Raw genomic sequence first — 17037 nt, 5'->3', positions numbered from 1 at the left:
ATTTTAAACCAATTGTATCTCGATAATTGCTCCCCCTCTTTCGGAGCGAGAGCCATTTTCTAAACGAGAACTCAGAGACGCACCGCAACGAGACCAGGTAAGATCACGGCGTCTAGTTCTGGGGTTTCCGGCAATACTACACTGCTATCGATAGAATTAGCGTGTACAGCAGCGTGTGGTCTCTCTTGTGAGCCCCAGCACGCCCCGAAAGGTCACCACAAGGCCAAAACTAACATTTTCCGGCTGTGTTTCTTTCCTTGTATCATTTGCAGCGAGTGACCATTTAGAGCCATGGCGAAACATGGCGCAGAGGTGGTGATCGGTACGTAAACTGTCAAGACAGAAGATATGCAAGAGGATCATTTATTTCGAGGACATTGTAGATGTTAACATATTATTTCGGTTGTTATTTGTAGTGCCCCGCAACTTTAAGCTGCTGGAAGAGCTGGAGAACAGCGAAAAGGGCCACGGAGACATGAGTATCTCGTACGGATTAGAGCAGGCAGACGACATTTTCCTCACAAACTGGATCGGCACCATCCTAGGCCCTGCTGGCGTGAGTATTGCAGACATCGACAATGGATATTTCAATGAGCTTAAGGTCTGACAATTATTCTTTCGATATAGACGTGCCACGACGGACGCATCTACAGTCTGCGAATCCACTGCAGCGACCAATATCCCCACGTCCCGCCCGAAGTGCACTTCACGAGCCGCATCAACATGAGCTGCGTGGACCCCCAGTCGGGCCGCGTGGACCCGCGACGACTGGCGGCGCTGGGCAGCTGGCACCGCAACAATGGCATTGAGAACGTGCTCGTGGCTATCCGCGCCGAGATGGCCTCGCCTACCAACCGACGTCTGCCGCAGCCGCCTGAGGGCACCAACTTTTAGAAGCGTGCCGCTTTTAGGGACGAGACTCTTTCTGCTTTTAAAGTTTGAGAGGAGATGAAAAGAAAGAGGAGAGGTGAAAGTGAAGAGTGCGGTGCGCTCCCGAATGCTACAGTCTCTCGAGTAATGCCTAATGCATGATAGTACTGCATATTTAGGCATGCTGGCCGCGAATCTGGTGTGACAGAATCGTTTTCTTAAATCTTGGTCTCGTTGGGTTCTAAAATGCTGCTAAATATTTCTAATTGTATGGGTAGCGAGATCTAAAGCGGACCCCCTTGGGTGTGGAGAAGATCATCGGCGGGTCCTCTTTCTGAGGTTCTTCTTCGGACAAGTCTTCGTCTTCTTCATACACGTACACTTCGTCGTGCGACTGTGGCTGAAGACGTCGCCATTGCGCTTGTACTTGTACAATAGGGTATCGGAGCATATGCAAGAGTGTGGCGACTGCGCGTAGGAGATCAATACCTGAAGCCAGAGTGAAGAGCGGAACGAGCAGATATCCTACAGCCTTCCACACAGGAGATGGCTGGCGGCTGAACGGGAGTAATAGGAGTAGACACAGCAGCAGCTCGCGACCGATACCACACGCGCAAATGACGACTCGGTATCTGTAGTCCCAGCGTGCGAATTGCTTGAACAGTGGATGCCAGTCTTGTCGTTCCTCCAGGAAGCGTACGTGCACTGCAGTAGCGTTGATGCAGCTCACACCGAGATCGAATATGAGCATACACTGGAAGGAGGAGCTTAATGCTGGATACAGTCTTTGAAGCGACCAGTACAGCACCAACACTGTCACTCGATCCAGCACAACCGACGTGAAGCTCGCAATTGTGACCAGCAGTCCGCTCTTGATGCACAACATGAGTCTCCGTGCTACGACGTCGCATGCTAGCATGATCAGCAGCAGTGTCGTCACTTTAGAACGCAATTGTGGCCCCAATCCAGTGTTTGTTACGGGTTGGAACATACACAGCAGGATGTAGATCAGCACTGCACGAACGGATTCCACCAGCGGGACCAACATGACAGCGATAAAGTGCTTAAACAGCGACTTGTCCGACACTACACCCCAGTATCTCGAGAACACGTAGATTTCCCGTTGATTTGGCGGTTGAGAGATGATTTTCCCGCTCTCGGGAGTTGGCCGTGATGTACGTCTCTCGAACTCAGGAGGTGACAGACATCCGACACAGAATCGCGTGTCAATCTCGCTGCGCAAAGTCCTGGAGTGTGCAGACTTGCAGTGTAACACGCGGAACTCCTTCTTGCCGTCTCCATTCACTCGAATGGACGCTACTTCAATCAATAGCGGGTCTAATAGCAACACCTCATTGGCTTGAGCTGCAGAGAAGAATGGTTCATGACGCAGAGATCCGTCGGCTTTGGTCCAGAAGAGATAGGGCTGCAGGAGATTGTCCACATCGAGCTTGAGACCACCTGGAGAGCACCAGACAGTCACTTCGTCACCTGGTAATAGTGTGTACTTGGCTGGGAAGTGGAAAACGTCGCTGCTGCCGCTGCAACTCAAGCTGAAGCCTGTCATGTCCACGCTCTGCTCTGATGGATTGGACACCACGACCCACTGCTTCGTTGAATCTGCACGCGATACGTAGAGCTGCTGCATGACGATCTTATGGCAGATCTGCATACCCGCACGCGCCACTTGTCGGTCTAGTGCGACCAGCGGCAAACGCCGCATCAGTGGGTAGCTCATTGCAAGAAGTGAGCAATAATTGACCTTTCTGAATTTGGACTTCCCGCCAAAAATAGATGGTGTGGTGGACTTCAATAACCTATCTAAACACATATAGATGATCATCACTTGTACTAAGCAGTTGCAGCCAGCAATTGCAGCAGAACTTCCACGCTTGTTTCATAACAAAAGAGTTAAAAGCTACACCACTCGCATTTCCACCGATATGTGTGTAAAAATGTTTGTTGTCCGATGCACATTGTTGTAGTTTAGATACGAACGTGAACGGACTCCATCAAAGGGTTTTCGTGACTCCAAGATGACTCTGTTGTGATGGCAATACAAGTATCATCACACTCAACGACCTGCACACCCGCAGATAGGATAGTCGGGGGCTTTTTGTCAATTGCATATCACCAATAATCATTCTGATGGCTCAGCGCTTTGAACGCGACAACTATTCTGCGTGCGATCCAAAAGATGACAAATCCATTTTATGACGATACGCAGGTTTTGATCTAAAGGCTGCGATTTGACTTCCACTACGTAATCGCTGCTCCTATGCAGTGAGTGACTGGCGGTCACATTCATTTTTACGTTCACGGTTCATTTTCAAAGCGATGGAGTCGATCGACATGGAGGCCGGCACGGAAGGAATGCTCACGGACGTGGGCTTCATGTTTGACGCATGTCTCGAGAAGGTCACATGCCGTTACGAGTACGGAGCCAACGCCGACGTGTCGGTGCTGCTCACGTACGCCAAGGAGGAGCCCGGCGCACTGCAGAGCGGTCACTACGTGTGGCCCGCGGCGCCCGCGCTCTGCGAGTACTTGACCAAACACCGCGACATTATTCCGAACGGCAACGTGGTAGAACTGGGCGCTGGCTGCGGGCTCACGGGTCTGGCTGTAGCCCAGCTGCGACCCGAAGCCACCGTGATCTTCACAGACCACGATCCCGGTGTGCTCAAGGTCATCGAGCACAATGCCGGCCAGCAGGAGCGTGCGCAGGCCACATGCCTCACGCAGAGTCTGCGCTGGGGACCAGACGGCGCAAAGGAGATCGAGGCGCTAGAGAAACTACAGGCTGGGCCGGTGGGTAGCAACCGCATCACGGAGCTTATCGTCGGCTCAGACGTCATCTATGCTCGCGAGGTAGTGCCACTGCTCTTCTGGACGGTGGACAGGTTGCTGTCCCCCGGCGGCGTGTTCCTCATGTGCTCGAGCTTCGGCTACGACGACGAGACAGAGAAGGAGATTGACGTGCAGAGCGCCAAGTGCGGACTTAAGAGGGAGATCATCCAGTGCTCGCTGAACGGAGGAGGGACCAGGATCCAGTGCTTCACACGAACAACTACCAGGTAGACTATCGGGTGGTGCCTACTGAGTTCTCGACTGGTCTGTCCTGACCTGCTGCCGATGCTGTATATGACGCGCTGCCAGATAAAGAGACGAGGAGCGGCTCGCTGCCGGTGCTAGACAAGAGAGAGAGGATCGCATTGCCGGGAGGATTCACTCAGGACGGCCAGGCACAAATGTTCAATGCAAACAACACGCTTCTATCAATCTTTCCACCTTATTCAGTAGCAAAAGCATAGAGCTTGTGCTGGACGATATAGTCCAGCACCGCTGGGCTTAAGTGCCTTGCCAGCTCAGCGCGATCTGCGGTGGCTCTAACCATCGTGGACGACACGTCACTAAGTTCCGGCACGTTGATACACGTCACTCGGTCCTCAGTAGTCTGTTGATCCCTCCAAGGAGAATCGACCCCTTTACGGTCCACTACTAATAGCTTGACCAGTTGCATGAGTTCATCCCCACGCTTCCACTTGCCAGCCAGTAGATCTGCGTACGTGTCGCCGCCCAGCAGCATCGTGAAGTTCGTGTCCTCGTGCTTGTTTAGTAGATAGTGTATCATATCGATACTGCCGAGTCGGAGTTGCTCTGGACTGTGGCTTTGGGCAGCCATATGCTCGAACATTTCGCGCTCCTCCTCCACTACTTTGAGCTTAGCGCCGTCGTCGTCTTCATCGCTAAGTGTCTTGAGAGCCAATCGACACATCGCCACGCGATGCTCGAACGGCGCGAGCTGCCTCTTGCTCGAATAAATGTGCTGGTACACAGGAAGCAACCAGATCTCGTCGTACATGTCGCGGCAATGTTTCACCACGCCCATGTGGCCCCTGGGCCCCGTCGGCGGGTTAGCCGACAGCCCGAACAGCAGCACCTCGCGCGGCATGTTGTTCAATACCCTACGCATTAGATTTATTATTCATTGGATGAAAACATGTGCGTCAAAGAGTGATTGGCTGAAAAAGCCCATTTCGTAGCCAAGATGAAGGTGGTGATGCAGCGGGTGACCAGCGCCTCCGTGCGTGTGGAGGGCAACGTCGTAGGCCAAATCGGTAAAGGACTGCTGTGCTTTGTCGGTATCGGACACGATGATACCGAGGACGACGCCGAATGGTGCTGCCGCCGGCTGCTGGTATGGTAATCCTCAATATATCAACACAATTTTCCAAGGTCTCAGCTAATAGCGGTCTGTTTCTCTGTTAGAACGCTCGCCTGTGGCCTGATGAGGCGGAGCGTGCATGGAGGAAGTCGCTCAAAGACAACGACTATGAGGTGCTGCTTGTGAGCCAGTTCACGCTACACGGCCAGTTCGCCGGGAACAAGCCCGACTTCCACCTCTCCAGTACGTTGGCCACTGGCAACAATAACAGTAGGTGTTGTGTTAAATGCTAGTTTTGGTGTTGACATTTGGGCTGTGTGACTTTTGTAGTGGCTCCAAAGCCAGCGAAGGAATTTTACGACGCGTTTTGCGATCGTGTGCGTCGCGAGTACATCGCTGACAAAGTGGCGGAGGGCGAGTTCGGCGCTTACATGGAAGTGTCCATTGTAAGATTCTTTGCTGAGGTTACAGTTGGCTGGTTCGTGTCAGTTCTGAGCACTGACGTTGGGGTTTAATGAATCTAGGTGAACGACGGACCAGTGACGATGCAGATCAACTCGAAGGACAGGAAGCTCGCCAAGAAATAGAGGATTCCTACGAGGTTGGCAGGCACAACCCCGTGCACATTTATAGACAATCTCAAAGGCTCTTCGTACCTCACAAAGACACACTGATCTGAATACCTCTATTTTTGTACAGCGGGGATGTTGGTACTCACTACTTACCACATTCGGAATCCTAACACTTTGCTGCACCCAGACCCAAGCCCAACATGCCGACTCCTTTGGGGTATTCGAAGGTGTTGTTGGGTACAGAGACTGCCACAACGGGGCCCATCCACCGATCTCTGGCAGCTCCTCGAGATGCTGTACTTCAAGACCCACCGAATCCCGACGACCCGTACGTGGGACTCACTCGTCCCGAGGAACCAAGCTTGTACCACAGCTTCATCCGCACTGTGCAGTCGAAAGGTTCTTTGCCATGTCTCGGTATACAACCCTTTGTCAATGGCGTTGCACAACCTTACACGTGGCTGACATACGAACAAGTGAGCAACCGGATCACACATATTGGCGCTGGTATGATGCACCTGGACTTGTTGCCTCGAATTGGTGGAGATAATGGAGACCGGATGCTTGCGATATATATGAAGAACTCTATCGACTGGGTGCTAGTGGAACATGCAGCCTACGCATACAGTGCCATCGTCGTAGCCCTCTACGACACTCTGGGACCAGATTCGACCCAGTTCATCCTCAATCAAACAGAAATCGCCACAATCGTCTGCACTGCTGCTGAGTTACCTAAACTTACTCAAGTTTGCCCTAAGTGTCCGAACCTGAAAAACGTTTTGATTTCTGGTGGATGTACTGGGGATGCACAGTTTGAGGCCGAATGCAAGGCTCGTGAAGCTGGTTTAAATGTCCTACACTTGGAAGTAGTCGAGACGGAGGGTCAAAAGCATCCAGTCGAAATGGAACTACCGAATGGAGACGATGTAGCCACAATCATGTACACAAGTGGCACCACAGGAGAGCCGAAAGGTGCGATGCTGACACATGCAGCGATCCTCTGTGGTTGTACCGCCGTTAAAGATTTCGTGACGGCAGGTGGACATGCGTTCACTACGCAGAGCGTGTATTTATCGTACCTCCCTTTGGCTCATATTCTCGAACGTACAGCTTTTGTACATTCTTTCAGTGTGGGGAGTCGAGTGGGGTTCTCGCAAAATAACCCACTCAAGCTTGTGGACGACATTAGAGCTCTCCGTCCCACAGTTTTCATTACGGTCCCTCGCTTACTCAATCGGATCTACGACTCTATCACTGCTAAAATGCTAAACGGAAAAAAATCCCTCGCCTTCTTGTTCACTACGGGAGTTCGAACGAAGTTACGGCGTCTTCGACGATACGGCATCACACATCACGCGTTTTGGGACCGCTTGCTCTTCCGTAAGGTCCGAGCTGGACTTGGATTGGATCGATGTGAGTTTATCATCTCCGGATCGGCCCCATTAGCGCCCGAAGTTCTAGATTTCTGTCGAATTGCTCTCTTGGCTACAGTAGTAGAAGGATACGGTCAGACCGAGACTTGTGGTGGCGTTACAGCCTCGCCGTTCGAGGATTTATCGACGGGTTTCGTTGGTACACCGAATACTGCCGCGGAGATTCGTTTAGAATCTGTACCCGACATGGGTTATTTAGTGACAGATAGAACGCATGGAGAAGGTGCTGCCGCAGTTCCTTGTATAGGCAGAGGTGAGATTTGTGTACGAGGACCGCTATTATTTAAGGGTTACTACAAACAACCGGACAAGACGGCGGAAGCAGTGGATGCTGACGGGTGGCTCCACACTGGTGACATCGGTTTATGGTCACCGTTAGGCCAATTACGCATTATAGACCGGAAAAAGAATATCTTCAAGCTCTCACAGGGTGAATATGTAGCCCCGGAGAAGATTGAAAATGTCCTGGTTACGTGTCCGAGTATTGCACAAGTCTTTGTGGCTGGCGACAGCTTCCATTCGCATGTTGTTGGTATTATTGTGCCGGATGAACCAGCTATTCGCTTGGTGGCGAAGTTGAATGGCTTGACGAATGCCACATTCCGTGAGCTCTGCGATCACGACGTGGTGAGGAGTACCATAAAGAAAGAGATCGAGGAGGCCTCCACGCGTGCTAAACTTGCTGGCTTCGAGCGCGTGCGTGAGATCTACCTGCACCACGACCTTTTCTCAGTCGACAATGAACTGCTGACTCCTACGTTCAAACTTCGGCGAGCAGACGCCCAGAAACGTTTCAAGAACGAAATCGACCGCATGTACGTACTCACAGGCGACAGCGTGGTCAAGACGGCGATCCTCGACCTAAACTAACCGCGACAAATCGATAACTCTTTTCCAGTCTATTATGCATCATGCCTTCCTGTAACCTAGCACTAAAAAAAACCCCGCTTTAAGTAAACATTGAGCATATTCACTTCTACTTGTCCGAGCGACGACCGAGACGTTTTAATCTTCTGCGGTAATGCGAGCACGGTCGCTTGCCATGATTTGCCTGAGCATTGACAATTAGCCACATTGAACAGTTCGTCTTCTGTTGCATTGGAACGCACCTTCTTGGGTCGACGAGCGTTGCGGTTTAGCAGTTGCAACGCTACGGGTCCTTCTGTGAGGCGCATACGCTCCAGTGCAAACTCGAGATTGTCCCTCATGTTCATCATGTACTGCGGCGCCGCGGGTTTAACAACAGGCATTTCTGCTGCATATTAGTGAAAGTCAGAAACTAATATGGTCAAAATAATACTTAGCGGCTCGTACGTGCTGGGAACAGGTCCCAAACCCTCGTGCGCGATGAAAAGCTGCGATATACAGCAGGACAGCACGCTGCCATGCGCTTGAGCGTCACAGCCAGCATGTTGCTACCGTCTCAACTGCTGGACGGAAGGCTGGAAACTGAAGAGTGCAGATTCGAACAATAAGACATCACCAAGCAGAAACTGCAGCGATGCCATTGGTGAAAAATATCACGTCTTTCATTGGCTGATAAAATTGATTTTGTTTTAAACTGAATTGTTTTTCAAATTCTAGTCAAACGATATTCAGTATGGCCGAGACCGGGGGCATCTTAACGGGCTTCCTACCGGCATGTACGTCGCTAACTAGAGCGCCTTATCATTCGTAAAAGCTAAAGTATACTTTGTTTCCCAACACTAACTGTGATTCCTATTACCTTTAAGTGACCGAGCAGATCTCCGAAAGCGTCGTGGAAGTCACAGGGGAAGTGGAAAATGCGCTTCATAAGGTGGGAAGATGCCTCCCCTTGCAATGTCGTGCAGTAAATTGAAGCTAACATGACACCATTTTGATATAACGCAGAGACTGGAATCCACAGGTAGTAAGAAGAAGCAAGCAAAACAGCTGAATGCCGTCGCAAAGGTGGGAAACGGGCTCATTAGGATCATGGTGCTCTACAGCATTCGTACTCAAAGATAGTTTGTTGTTCTTCACCGCTGCAGGGCTCTGGGAAGTACATGGCCAAAGTACATCGCGCGTTCGAGAAGAATTTCGACAAGTTCGAGCTCTACGTACGACGCAACATCGTGGCGGTACCTGATGCTCTGGTGGACGAGGTGGCTCAGATCCGAGCAGAGAAGCAGGAGAAAGACGGGGATCAAAGCAATGCAGCAGCACAAGAAACAGAAGATATGGCGTTGCTGACAAGAGAAGAGAGGGAGGAGCGAACATTGGACAATCAGTTGGAAGCGCTGCGTCTAAAACTGAGGGAGTTGACAGCATCAAACCAACGATTAGAGATGGAAAAGAAGGCGCTGGATCAACGCACACAACATTTCCAAGGTTTCGTAGCACAGGTAGCATTCCTGGACGACGTACCAGAGCAAACAATCTCTCCTTTGAAGCGCACAGCAGAGCACATTTCGGCTCTCCACGACGCATTTTTGAAGATGGACAGCATCCAGGCAGCACTAGAAGAAGATACGCGGCAGTTCAAAAAGTCGAAAGTAGCTACTCGCGGCAGCTTCCGGAATCTACACAAGCGGTTCACAGCAAGAACAGCCGAGATGACGTACAGGACGACGGAAGATCTGGAAGAGCTGCACTCCAAACTGCTGACCATGTAACCCTCACGGCGGAAGGGATCAAGTCTGTCCCTGTATGCACAACAAGCGATGTTGTTTAACTGAATGATGCGTCTCCTGCTTATCCATCTTGGTCTGTGTCTACAGGTTCAGGTACATTCATCAATCCATCCCTTCGTTCATTTTTTTGTGGGGTTTTATTGCAATTTCTCTCCAGTGTAACAACCCGCAAGTCTCCAGTCCACTTTAGCAGTCGAAAAGAGCTGCGCCGTCTGTGCTGTTAAGAGGAAGGAACCTGCTCTGTTGTGTATGGAGAATCTACTCCTCGTCCTCGTCGTGCAGGTCGTCCAAGACGTCGCTCGTCTCCTCTTCGCTCTCCTCCTCCTCCTCGCCAATCTCCACCGGCATAGGCATAGCGCCGATCTCGGAGCGCTCGTACTTCAGCTTACCGTCTACCAGCACGTAGTTGCCTTGGTTCGACGTCTCGGCGTGCTCATCGTGGTGGCTGTGGCCGTGGTCCCACGGGTGCTCGAAGCCCTACAATGCATTGATATTTTAATTAGTTAATACATTGTGGTGAGAAACCATGGGGTTTATAACGTACCAGCACGGCGAGACCGTCTTGTTTTGCTCGCCAGAAGACCCAGAGCCAGAGCATCGTGCCGTAAGCCAGCGCTAGGTTCTTGTGCACGGGGCTCACGTGGAAATGCATGCCGTGAGGGTAGTTGTGGCCGTGACCATGCGCCGAGGACATGGCGCGGCGGCCCGAAACGGCAGCCAGGCGGCGAGCGAGGAAACCGGCAGCGCGCATGATGGTAGCTATATCCCGTTCCGCTGGTCTGGGCTCCCTGTAAAATGAGCGGCGGAGAAGAGATGCATATGATTGGAAGAAAAGAAAATGTATTTTGGCGAATGGGTGGTGTTTGTTTTGAGAGTATCACTTCAATGCCGGGTACTTTGTTGTCTGATTTTCTAACACCCTCGCAACTAACAACCCTAGCTCATTTTTCTATTTGCAATAATTGATGCGGAAATGCTTTTGAAATACATTGCCTGGAACAGCCCGCATGGGCTTTACGAGAGCTTTATCAAGGAGGTGTTAGCCAGCAATAAAAGTTGGTACACAAGTGCACACGCACTGTCAAGGCCGCGCCCGCGCGGAGGAGCTCTGAAATCTACAACTCCACACTCTAACGCTGTGTAAATGGTAGACCATGTTTTTGCTCGTGCGCGGTGTGGCCGCGTCGTAAAGGAGAGTATTGTGGTTCGTTGATTTTTCAAACGTGGAGCTGGTCAAGTAGCGAGCAACAACAACAAAACTTCTATTGGATTACTTTTGCAAACATATCTGATTGTAATGCTATAATTCCTGAGAGTTAAGTGATGACGATCGAGGTAGTTTCAGTGATATTTTGTTCATTTACTCTTGACTTTATTTGTTCTCGTATCATGGTGATCAGGAATGACCCTGGACGGCATGCCCGATTGTGCTGCTGGTCAGCTTACACGGTTTTCGTGAACTGGTCTTGCATGCAAATACCTAGGTTGGGCTGTACCGGGAGATTCTTAGGTGAGAGCTCGAGCAGGCCGGAAAAATATTGATATTCATTAAACTATTGGGTATTACAGCAAAATAATTACTACTGGACAGGCCTGATCTCAATACAATAAAAATGACCCAATTATTGGCAATAAATTCATAAGAAAAAAGTCCGAGCAGAATTGGAAGAATATGTTATGTAATGCACCTGGTTGTATTCCATCATGTCGTGGTAAAAACAGTGTTTTATTCGTGGCCACTCAGTACAGTATAAGATACACGCTTGAGCTTGAAAAACCACAATATAAAATGAGAGAACTACGTACACAAGAGTTCACGCTTTGTCCAGAAACTAATATTATTACTAGTGTTGTGTTCTCTTACGTGGGTGTAGAACACTTTCGTTGACCTGAAATAGGAACTACAGTTTCAAAGGTTTGATCTCAACACATTCTAAACCTTGTATAGCATATTGTTACTAGACAATTTAAAAGTAGATATGATCAGGTTTTAGAGCTTAGAGCTCGAAGCTGTTTGATCTGTACATTAGGTAACATTTTCTCTTCTAGTACCAAAGTATTGGCCATGTTGTGAAAATGAGTAAAACAAATTAATAGTAAACTGCTGCAGTATTTATTATTGCTGAAAACAACAATGCAATATTTATTATTGCCAAGCAACGGTACGCTTTTTTTTTTACTCGTTACCGTAAATTTCGCTTAGTGAGTAAATTACAACGAATGTCGATTCAATGTCGAGCGAGCAGACGTGAGCTAGTTATACGCGATTGCAGAGAAATTTGCTAGCAATTGTATTGATATCACTAGAGTCTACATCTTGAAGTTAAATTATCGCGACATTCAGACCTTCAAGCGACAATTGCTTGGGTGATTTGAATGTTATTGAGGGTTTATTAAATATCACAATGCGGTTTTGAGCCATTCAGATCTACTCGATTTTCTGATTTTAGAGCTACATTTGGTTTGAGCGGAAAGTCTGATCGCCGAGATACTCTGAAAATAAATTTCAGAGAACACTACAATATCGTCAAAGGATTAATTGTGCAACAGCGGGAAACATATTATAGAATTGCGAATTTGGTCAGTACTTGTATGCGTTGACACGAGACCGTACGTGCGCTGTTTCGATTTTATGGTAAATTTATTCCTTGGACGGTATGAATTTGTTAGAGGTGTGGTTGGGAGGATGAAATGGATGTTCAGTATTCACGACAGCGTTTAAGAGCCACAGCTGCGCTAGTATCTATAAAACAATGGGCTCCGAACTTGCATCAACTTAGCAAGAGTCTATAACAAACCAGAATGAACGCGTTTTTAAGTGGCGGTGTCATCCCACACGCGTAGCTCCTATCCTCCATTCATACTTAGTATGCATATAACAGTTGATGAAGTTCTGGTGTCTGTGAGCAGGTCAAGCCATTGCTTTAGCTGCCAGCGAGTGGATCGGGTGGCTTCGGCAAGTGCAGCAGCGTATTTTTTTTTATGGGCGATCAAGGACTGGTAAGAGCTAGCTGACGACGGTCCGAGCTGGCTGGACACGCCGGTTACAGTTAGCGATCTGCAGTTATCTGTCGTGAGCCTGCTTCACCACATCCCACCTGGTAATAGGACTCGAGCGTTACCAGTTTTTTTTTTTTTTTTTTTTTTTTTTTTACGTGTAATGTTGCTCATGCATTATACGCTATTGCCAAAAGTGGCGAGAATATCCACTTCATGTTATTAAAGTTGATCGAGTTGTCCGTATTAAGATCTCTTGCTGGATGTAATACTGCTGCTATCGGAAATTCGATAAGACGATCATACCACAAATATCGCATATGCGGGTTTGAACGTCGAGGCGGAGCTATAAAGTTGTCCTGTTTACTAGAAGTATTACAATCCTCGAATCAGTGTAGGCTAATTTGAAGTCTATGTACTGTAATTACTCGTGCCTCAAGAGTTTTGGAATACTTAAGTACCTGTAGGCTAGGTTTAATGTTACTCTGAAACTCTTAGCGAATTAATCGAACCTCAATTATTGTGAAATACTCTGTACTTTTGTTAACACGAATTGCCTGTAAAAGCCCGCAGTTTTTGGCTAATTTATACTGCAGGTCGAAGGACAACATATCCCCGTCTTTATATTTCTAAGCACTATCATACGTGGTTCGAAAAAGTAGCGCAAGGTGAACCGATCGGCGATGTCTCCTATTGTGCCTTTCCAAAGTTTTGGCCAATCTGACCTTTAAAGGCTGGTCCTAAGCAAGGGTGGGTAGGGCTAAAACTGAGGGCGTTTTGGCAGAAAGGCACAATACTTCATATCTCTTGATAGTGGGCCGTAAGCGCTCGCCGAGCATGTCCACTCGGGTCAATTTAAAGTCTATTTGTGTACAAGTTTAACTGTATCAGCATAAAATCGTCGTGAGAGGAGCTTCTATAATCTCACGATATTACGTGTTCGCCGTGAAATATGTACGGTATATCTGAACGTACTGTCTTTAATAAATTTCTAGTTACTTATATATTTTTAATAGATCCGGTCAAGCAAAAAGCAGCTGGCAAGATTCAATACAGCATATGTGCGGACATTGTGTGTGGTACACGTATGCCAGCACGTACCGTACTTCGAGTATACCTACAGTATGTATACGGTACGCATCATATTGTGTAATTAAGACAGAAGAGTTCGATTGCAATCCTTAATCGTTGTGGCAAAATTTGATCAAAGGAAAAATAACTAAATCGTATAATTTTAATTATTATAGTTATTCTAAATTTTGTATTTCGCGTACTTTCAATAATAAATATTTCTGTAGGATTAGAATCAAGACCCCACCGCCGCGGCGACCGCTTGCTGAGAGAAACTTCTGGATTACTGTATTATTAATAAATGGTAAGGTACGCATCGCCCCTGTCCTAAGCGAACACCCATATTTCATAGGATTACTAACAATCTCAGAATTAGACGCTAAAAAGTAAGAATTATTCCAACACTAAATGATAAGGATAGTATTGTGAATTCCGTCCAAATTTGCCGATTTGGGTCTGTTTGAGGAGCGGGAGGACAATCGCCCTCTTACAAATCCAAGTCATTAGTAGAACCCACCAAGTCCACATGTCATGATCTTATTTCGTACTTAAACGGGTCGGTATACGGTATTGTAAACGCTGGGCGATTACCGCCCATGAAAATTTTTGAGTAAAACTCACAATAAAGGGATCGGAATCGAAACAGTTGCTTATTCCATTTGAGCTGGCAAAATAAGGTGGTGTTTCATGTAAAGTGGATCGTCGTCTGGGCTAATAGGCATGTATGCATCGTCATTATTGGCTGTCCTAGATTTATCTAATGTAGCTGATTCAGAAGCTCGCGAATGATTGTGCGCTTCTTGTATGCCCTCACCCAATGATTCCAGGAGAGAGCAATTGGCATAGTTGGCAATTATGTTAATTGTTCTCACCCAGGGTGAACGGCTCTGGTATTTCTCTGATATATTATTCGCTCCCACTGTTCTTTTTCGTGGCATCAGTCTATAATTAGTTCGCTGGTATGCATTTTACCTGTCGCCATCTGTTTAAGATGCAGCTCTGCCATTGGTCGTAATCGGGATTCGCTTAGGAGAAAACTTCGCTTAGGACAGGGGCGATGCGGTACACATCACCTGTGGTACACAGGCTGTGGAGCAGGATAACTTCCAACCATATGGACCGCCCGAAAGTACAAAAGTACATCGCAGCGAATATGGGATATGATTTCGGATTTGACAAACCGGCTCCTTCCTACTGGTATTTATCTTCAAAGATCTAAATTGGTACTACATGTAGTATTTATCACTACAGTATCACGGCGAACATGCAACCAGTCTAGAAAACCTAAACGCGTACTGTAAACAACCGCCTGAATGCGACGCACGGCGTCACACCGTAAAAAAAAGATCAAATCAAGAAAAGAAAAGGTGCAACTGCTGGAAATATGGAGATGACAGCACCCCTTAATACTCAACTCTTTATGAAAATCTCGTCAAATATTTTCTAATCTCCACATGTTTGCATTTAGTGGTCAGATTTCTTTTTTACCGAGTAAAAAGTCCAACGTTTGCGAACATATACATGAGAGGAACTCTTTACACCTGTCACACCTAGGTCGTGGTTAACGGTAAACAGATTTTACGCAACATAGTTTTGTCAAGTACATCTGCAAAAGACATTACCAAATTATGCTTCTTTTGATATGCTACTATGTTCTGTAAAAGAGAGTGGTTGCTGCTCCAGACTGGGCTTATACATGTAAAAAAAAAAAAACGCAGCCAATTTGCAGCCTTTGGCAAGCGTTGGCACGTATTAATAGCTTCCAGCGATCGTAGGGCCGGTGTTGTAGTATGATTAAGGACATTAGTGAAGAGGCTGCCCACTCCGTCAAACCTAACAACATCATAACGGACAAGGGAGCAGCGTTGTAGTGTTTTCGAGCTGGCGCAAAGTTGAGTCTGTATACAGTAATAACCCTTATTAGGCATCTTTTAAGCGCCTTAAACCTTAATAAATATCTCAAATTGCTCCCAGTCTCCCAGTCTGGAGCAGCACAAGTGAAAGCACCTGGTCTATGCATCCAGCTGCATGGATCGCATTTTTGTTAATGGTCAAACCATAAGCAGCCTTTTTTATTCTGTGCGGTAAGCCGTATCACAACCACTACAACGAGTGGATTCATTCCAGAATTTGCTACGTAGCATCCACTTGGTTAAGGCCCCCGTGAACAGTCCTGGCAACTATGTGGGCATACATGGTCCTGCTGGCTTCAGCTGTCCTCCTTGTGAGCATGGCGAGTGCGTCGACACAAATGAAGCCGGCGAATATTGCATCCCTTGGCGTGATTCAGCCGGACAACGCAGCTTCGACTCGTAGCGATGATGAACGGTTTCTAGGAGCCCATAAGACGGATGATGGAGGAAAGAACATTGGCAGCTACAACACAGGCAGCGAAGAGAGGGAATTCCAGAGTGCCGCTAAAGCAGCTAGCACAAAACTAACAACGAAACTCGGTACAGAATGGAAAAAGATAACGAACAAGGACTTCCGGAATTTGCTGCTGTTTCTGGACGAAAAAACTACCTTCGCGAAGCTTTACAGAAAGGGAGCAACCCCTTTTAAACTATTCACTGAGATGAATCACCGTGGTATTCTCAAGGAAGGCGTGATTAGTGTCAGGTGGAGCAACTACATGGATTATTGGGTGAAGAGGAATACTGGACTGATTTAAAAGGTGGCAATCTAAATTGCTTCTCAATACTTCTCTGGCCCGTTTCAAAATGACGCTTTCATATATTTACCGATAATTTTGAAGCCTGACCTCGGCAGAAAGCGGTAAGCACACCATTGAAAAGCCCCCGGTTTAGCGCACCTGAGCATATATTTTTTGTTGCACTAGCAACAGGTACGGATGAGCACCATGCGCTCAAACTCTCCGCAGTTTGAATTCCATGAGGTAATATTTAGCGATATTACACCTAAATTTAAGGACGATTAAATTAGACGATTGGCTTCCATAGGATGTACCCGTGCACGCAGAAACGAATTAGAAGCTCTAAAATTTGGACGCAAGAGGGTGAGGTCTATTTCCAAAATCCGGGGCATAACGGCGAGCCACCAATTAAAATGAACCAATCAGAAGAGATATAAGAATTAACCTAATATTTATGCTTTCCAAAACATGAAATTAGCTATTGAACTTAATTATGAATCGAAAAGCTGGCTGTACCCTTCTAATACGGCATCGGTTGCAACTTTCACCGACATAGGCATCTTGCCATTGACTGCTACGAGTTTGCTCACTTGAAGTCGTTGCCGCCACCACAACGCAA

At 47.7% G+C, this 17037-nt stretch overlaps 10 protein-coding genes across 14 annotated transcripts; 6 read left to right on the top strand and 4 right to left on the bottom strand.

Moving 5' to 3' along the window:
* Window positions 1–32: 32 nt before the first annotated feature.
* On the top strand, window positions 33–1214 carry PPTG_01622 (hypothetical protein). The gene is made up of 4 exons (XM_008894995.1): window positions 33–97; window positions 273–322; window positions 417–556; window positions 628–1214. Exons 2-4 carry the CDS (start codon window positions 292–294, stop codon window positions 892–894), a joined length of 438 nt encoding a protein of 145 aa, XP_008893243.1. The 5' UTR covers window positions 33–97; window positions 273–291; the 3' UTR covers window positions 895–1214.
* On the bottom strand, window positions 1133–2608 carry PPTG_01621 (hypothetical protein; the record flags this gene model as incomplete). Its single annotated transcript, XM_008894994.1, has 1 exon — window positions 1133–2608. The coding sequence occupies one exon, from the start codon at window positions 2606–2608 to the stop codon at window positions 1133–1135; it is 1476 nt and encodes a 491-aa protein (XP_008893242.1).
* Window positions 2609–3138: 530 nt separating this feature from the next.
* On the top strand, window positions 3139–4219 carry PPTG_01620 (hypothetical protein). The gene is made up of 2 exons (XM_008894993.1): window positions 3139–3947; window positions 4030–4219. Exons 1-2 carry the CDS (start codon window positions 3208–3210, stop codon window positions 4031–4033), a joined length of 744 nt encoding a protein of 247 aa, XP_008893241.1. The 5' UTR covers window positions 3139–3207; the 3' UTR covers window positions 4034–4219.
* Window positions 4022–4873, bottom strand: PPTG_01619 (nicotinate (nicotinamide) nucleotide adenylyltransferase). The gene has a single exon (XM_008894992.1). The coding sequence runs from the start codon at window positions 4844–4846 to the stop codon at window positions 4163–4165; it is 684 nt and encodes a 227-aa protein (XP_008893240.1). The 5' UTR covers window positions 4847–4873; the 3' UTR covers window positions 4022–4162.
* A 48-nt stretch (window positions 4874–4921) lies between these two features.
* Window positions 4922–5625, top strand: PPTG_01618 (D-tyrosyl-tRNA(Tyr) deacylase; the record flags this gene model as incomplete). Its single annotated transcript, XM_008894991.1, has 4 exons — window positions 4922–5071; window positions 5143–5281; window positions 5369–5484; window positions 5563–5625. The coding sequence occupies 4 exons, from the start codon at window positions 4922–4924 to the stop codon at window positions 5623–5625; spliced, it is 468 nt and encodes a 155-aa protein (XP_008893239.1).
* A 185-nt stretch (window positions 5626–5810) lies between these two features.
* Window positions 5811–7913, top strand: PPTG_01617 (hypothetical protein; the record flags this gene model as incomplete). Its single annotated transcript, XM_008894990.1, has 1 exon — window positions 5811–7913. The coding sequence occupies one exon, from the start codon at window positions 5811–5813 to the stop codon at window positions 7911–7913; it is 2103 nt and encodes a 700-aa protein (XP_008893238.1).
* A 10-nt stretch (window positions 7914–7923) lies between these two features.
* Window positions 7924–8525, bottom strand: PPTG_01616. 2 transcript variants are annotated; one of them, XM_008894988.1, is made up of 3 exons: window positions 8358–8525; window positions 8153–8298; window positions 7924–8094 (listed from the first exon to the last, which is right to left on the bottom strand). In XM_008894988.1, exons 1-3 carry the CDS (start codon window positions 8452–8454, stop codon window positions 8020–8022), a joined length of 318 nt encoding a protein of 105 aa, XP_008893236.1. In that variant the 5' UTR covers window positions 8455–8525; the 3' UTR covers window positions 7924–8019. The 2 variants fall into 2 exon arrangements, with proteins under 2 accessions (XP_008893236.1, XP_008893237.1); XM_008894989.1 differs by having other exon boundaries at window positions 8153–8295.
* Window positions 8526–8617: 92 nt separating this feature from the next.
* On the top strand, window positions 8618–10244 carry PPTG_01615 (hypothetical protein). Of its 4 annotated transcripts, none has more exons than XM_008894987.1 (4): window positions 8618–8686; window positions 8788–8841; window positions 8916–8975; window positions 9056–10244. In XM_008894987.1, exon 4 carries the CDS (start codon window positions 9071–9073, stop codon window positions 9677–9679), a length of 609 nt encoding a protein of 202 aa, XP_008893235.1. In that variant the 5' UTR covers window positions 8618–8686; window positions 8788–8841; window positions 8916–8975; window positions 9056–9070; the 3' UTR covers window positions 9680–10244. The 4 variants fall into 4 exon arrangements, with proteins under 4 accessions (XP_008893235.1, XP_008893232.1, XP_008893234.1 ...); XM_008894984.1 differs by having other exon boundaries at window positions 8777–8841; XM_008894986.1 differs by having other exon boundaries at window positions 8916–10244.
* On the bottom strand, window positions 9627–10503 carry PPTG_01614 (hypothetical protein). The gene is made up of 2 exons (XM_008894983.1): window positions 10242–10503; window positions 9627–10174 (listed from the first exon to the last, which is right to left on the bottom strand). The coding sequence occupies exons 1-2, from the start codon at window positions 10446–10448 to the stop codon at window positions 9956–9958; spliced, it is 426 nt and encodes a 141-aa protein (XP_008893231.1). The 5' UTR covers window positions 10449–10503; the 3' UTR covers window positions 9627–9955.
* A 5492-nt stretch (window positions 10504–15995) lies between these two features.
* Window positions 15996–16436, top strand: PPTG_01613 (hypothetical protein; the record flags this gene model as incomplete). Its single annotated transcript, XM_008894982.1, has 1 exon — window positions 15996–16436. One exon carries the CDS (start codon window positions 15996–15998, stop codon window positions 16434–16436), a length of 441 nt encoding a protein of 146 aa, XP_008893230.1.
* Between the last annotated feature and the right edge of the window lie 601 nt (window positions 16437–17037).

Source organism: Phytophthora parasitica (assembly GCF_000247585.1).
Source record: "Phytophthora parasitica INRA-310 unplaced genomic scaffold supercont2.3, whole genome shotgun sequence".
Classification (NCBI taxonomy): domain Eukaryota; phylum Oomycota; class Peronosporomycetes; order Peronosporales; family Peronosporaceae; genus Phytophthora; species Phytophthora nicotianae.
This window is presented reverse-complemented; position numbering and strand designations above follow the sequence as displayed.

Bases quoted from the DNA above. Each gene is read 5' to 3' on its own strand.
- PPTG_01614 (XM_008894983.1), bottom strand. From the start codon at position 10,448: ATGCGCGCTGCCGGTTTCCTCGCTCGCCGCCTGGCTGCCGTTTCGGGC. The intron at 10,175-10,241 runs GTACGTTATAAA...AATGCATTGTAG, and splicing joins AAGACGGTCTCGCCGTGCTG to GGCTTCGAGCACCCGTGGGA.
- PPTG_01622 (XM_008894995.1), top strand. From the start codon at position 292: ATGGCGAAACATGGCGCAGAGGTGGTGATCG. The intron at 323-416 runs GTACGTAAACTG...TGTTATTTGTAG, and splicing joins TGGCGCAGAGGTGGTGATCG to TGCCCCGCAACTTTAAGCTG. The intron at 557-627 runs GTGAGTATTGCA...CTTTCGATATAG, and splicing joins CCATCCTAGGCCCTGCTGGC to ACGTGCCACGACGGACGCAT.
- PPTG_01619 (XM_008894992.1), bottom strand. From the start codon at position 4,846: ATGCGTAGGGTATTGAACAACATGCCGCGCGAGGTGCTGCTGTTCGGG.
- PPTG_01616 (XM_008894988.1), bottom strand. From the start codon at position 8,454: ATGCTGGCTGTGACGCTCAAGCGCATGGCAGCGTGCTGTCCTGCTGTA. The intron at 8,299-8,357 runs GTACGAGCCGCT...ACTAATATGCAG, and splicing joins TTGGGACCTGTTCCCAGCAC to CAGAAATGCCTGTTGTTAAA. The intron at 8,095-8,152 runs GTGCGTTCCAAT...GTCAATGCTCAG, and splicing joins ACGCTCGTCGACCCAAGAAG to GCAAATCATGGCAAGCGACC.
- PPTG_01620 (XM_008894993.1), top strand. From the start codon at position 3,208: ATGGAGTCGATCGACATGGAGGCCGGCACGGAAGGAATGCTCACGGAC.
- PPTG_01615 (XM_008894984.1), top strand. From the start codon at position 8,644: ATGGCCGAGACCGGGGGCATCTTAACGGGCTTCCTACCGGCAT. The intron at 8,842-8,915 runs GTGGGAAGATGC...GATATAACGCAG, and splicing joins TGGAAAATGCGCTTCATAAG to AGACTGGAATCCACAGGTAG. The intron at 8,976-9,055 runs GTGGGAAACGGG...TCACCGCTGCAG, and splicing joins AGCTGAATGCCGTCGCAAAG to GGCTCTGGGAAGTACATGGC.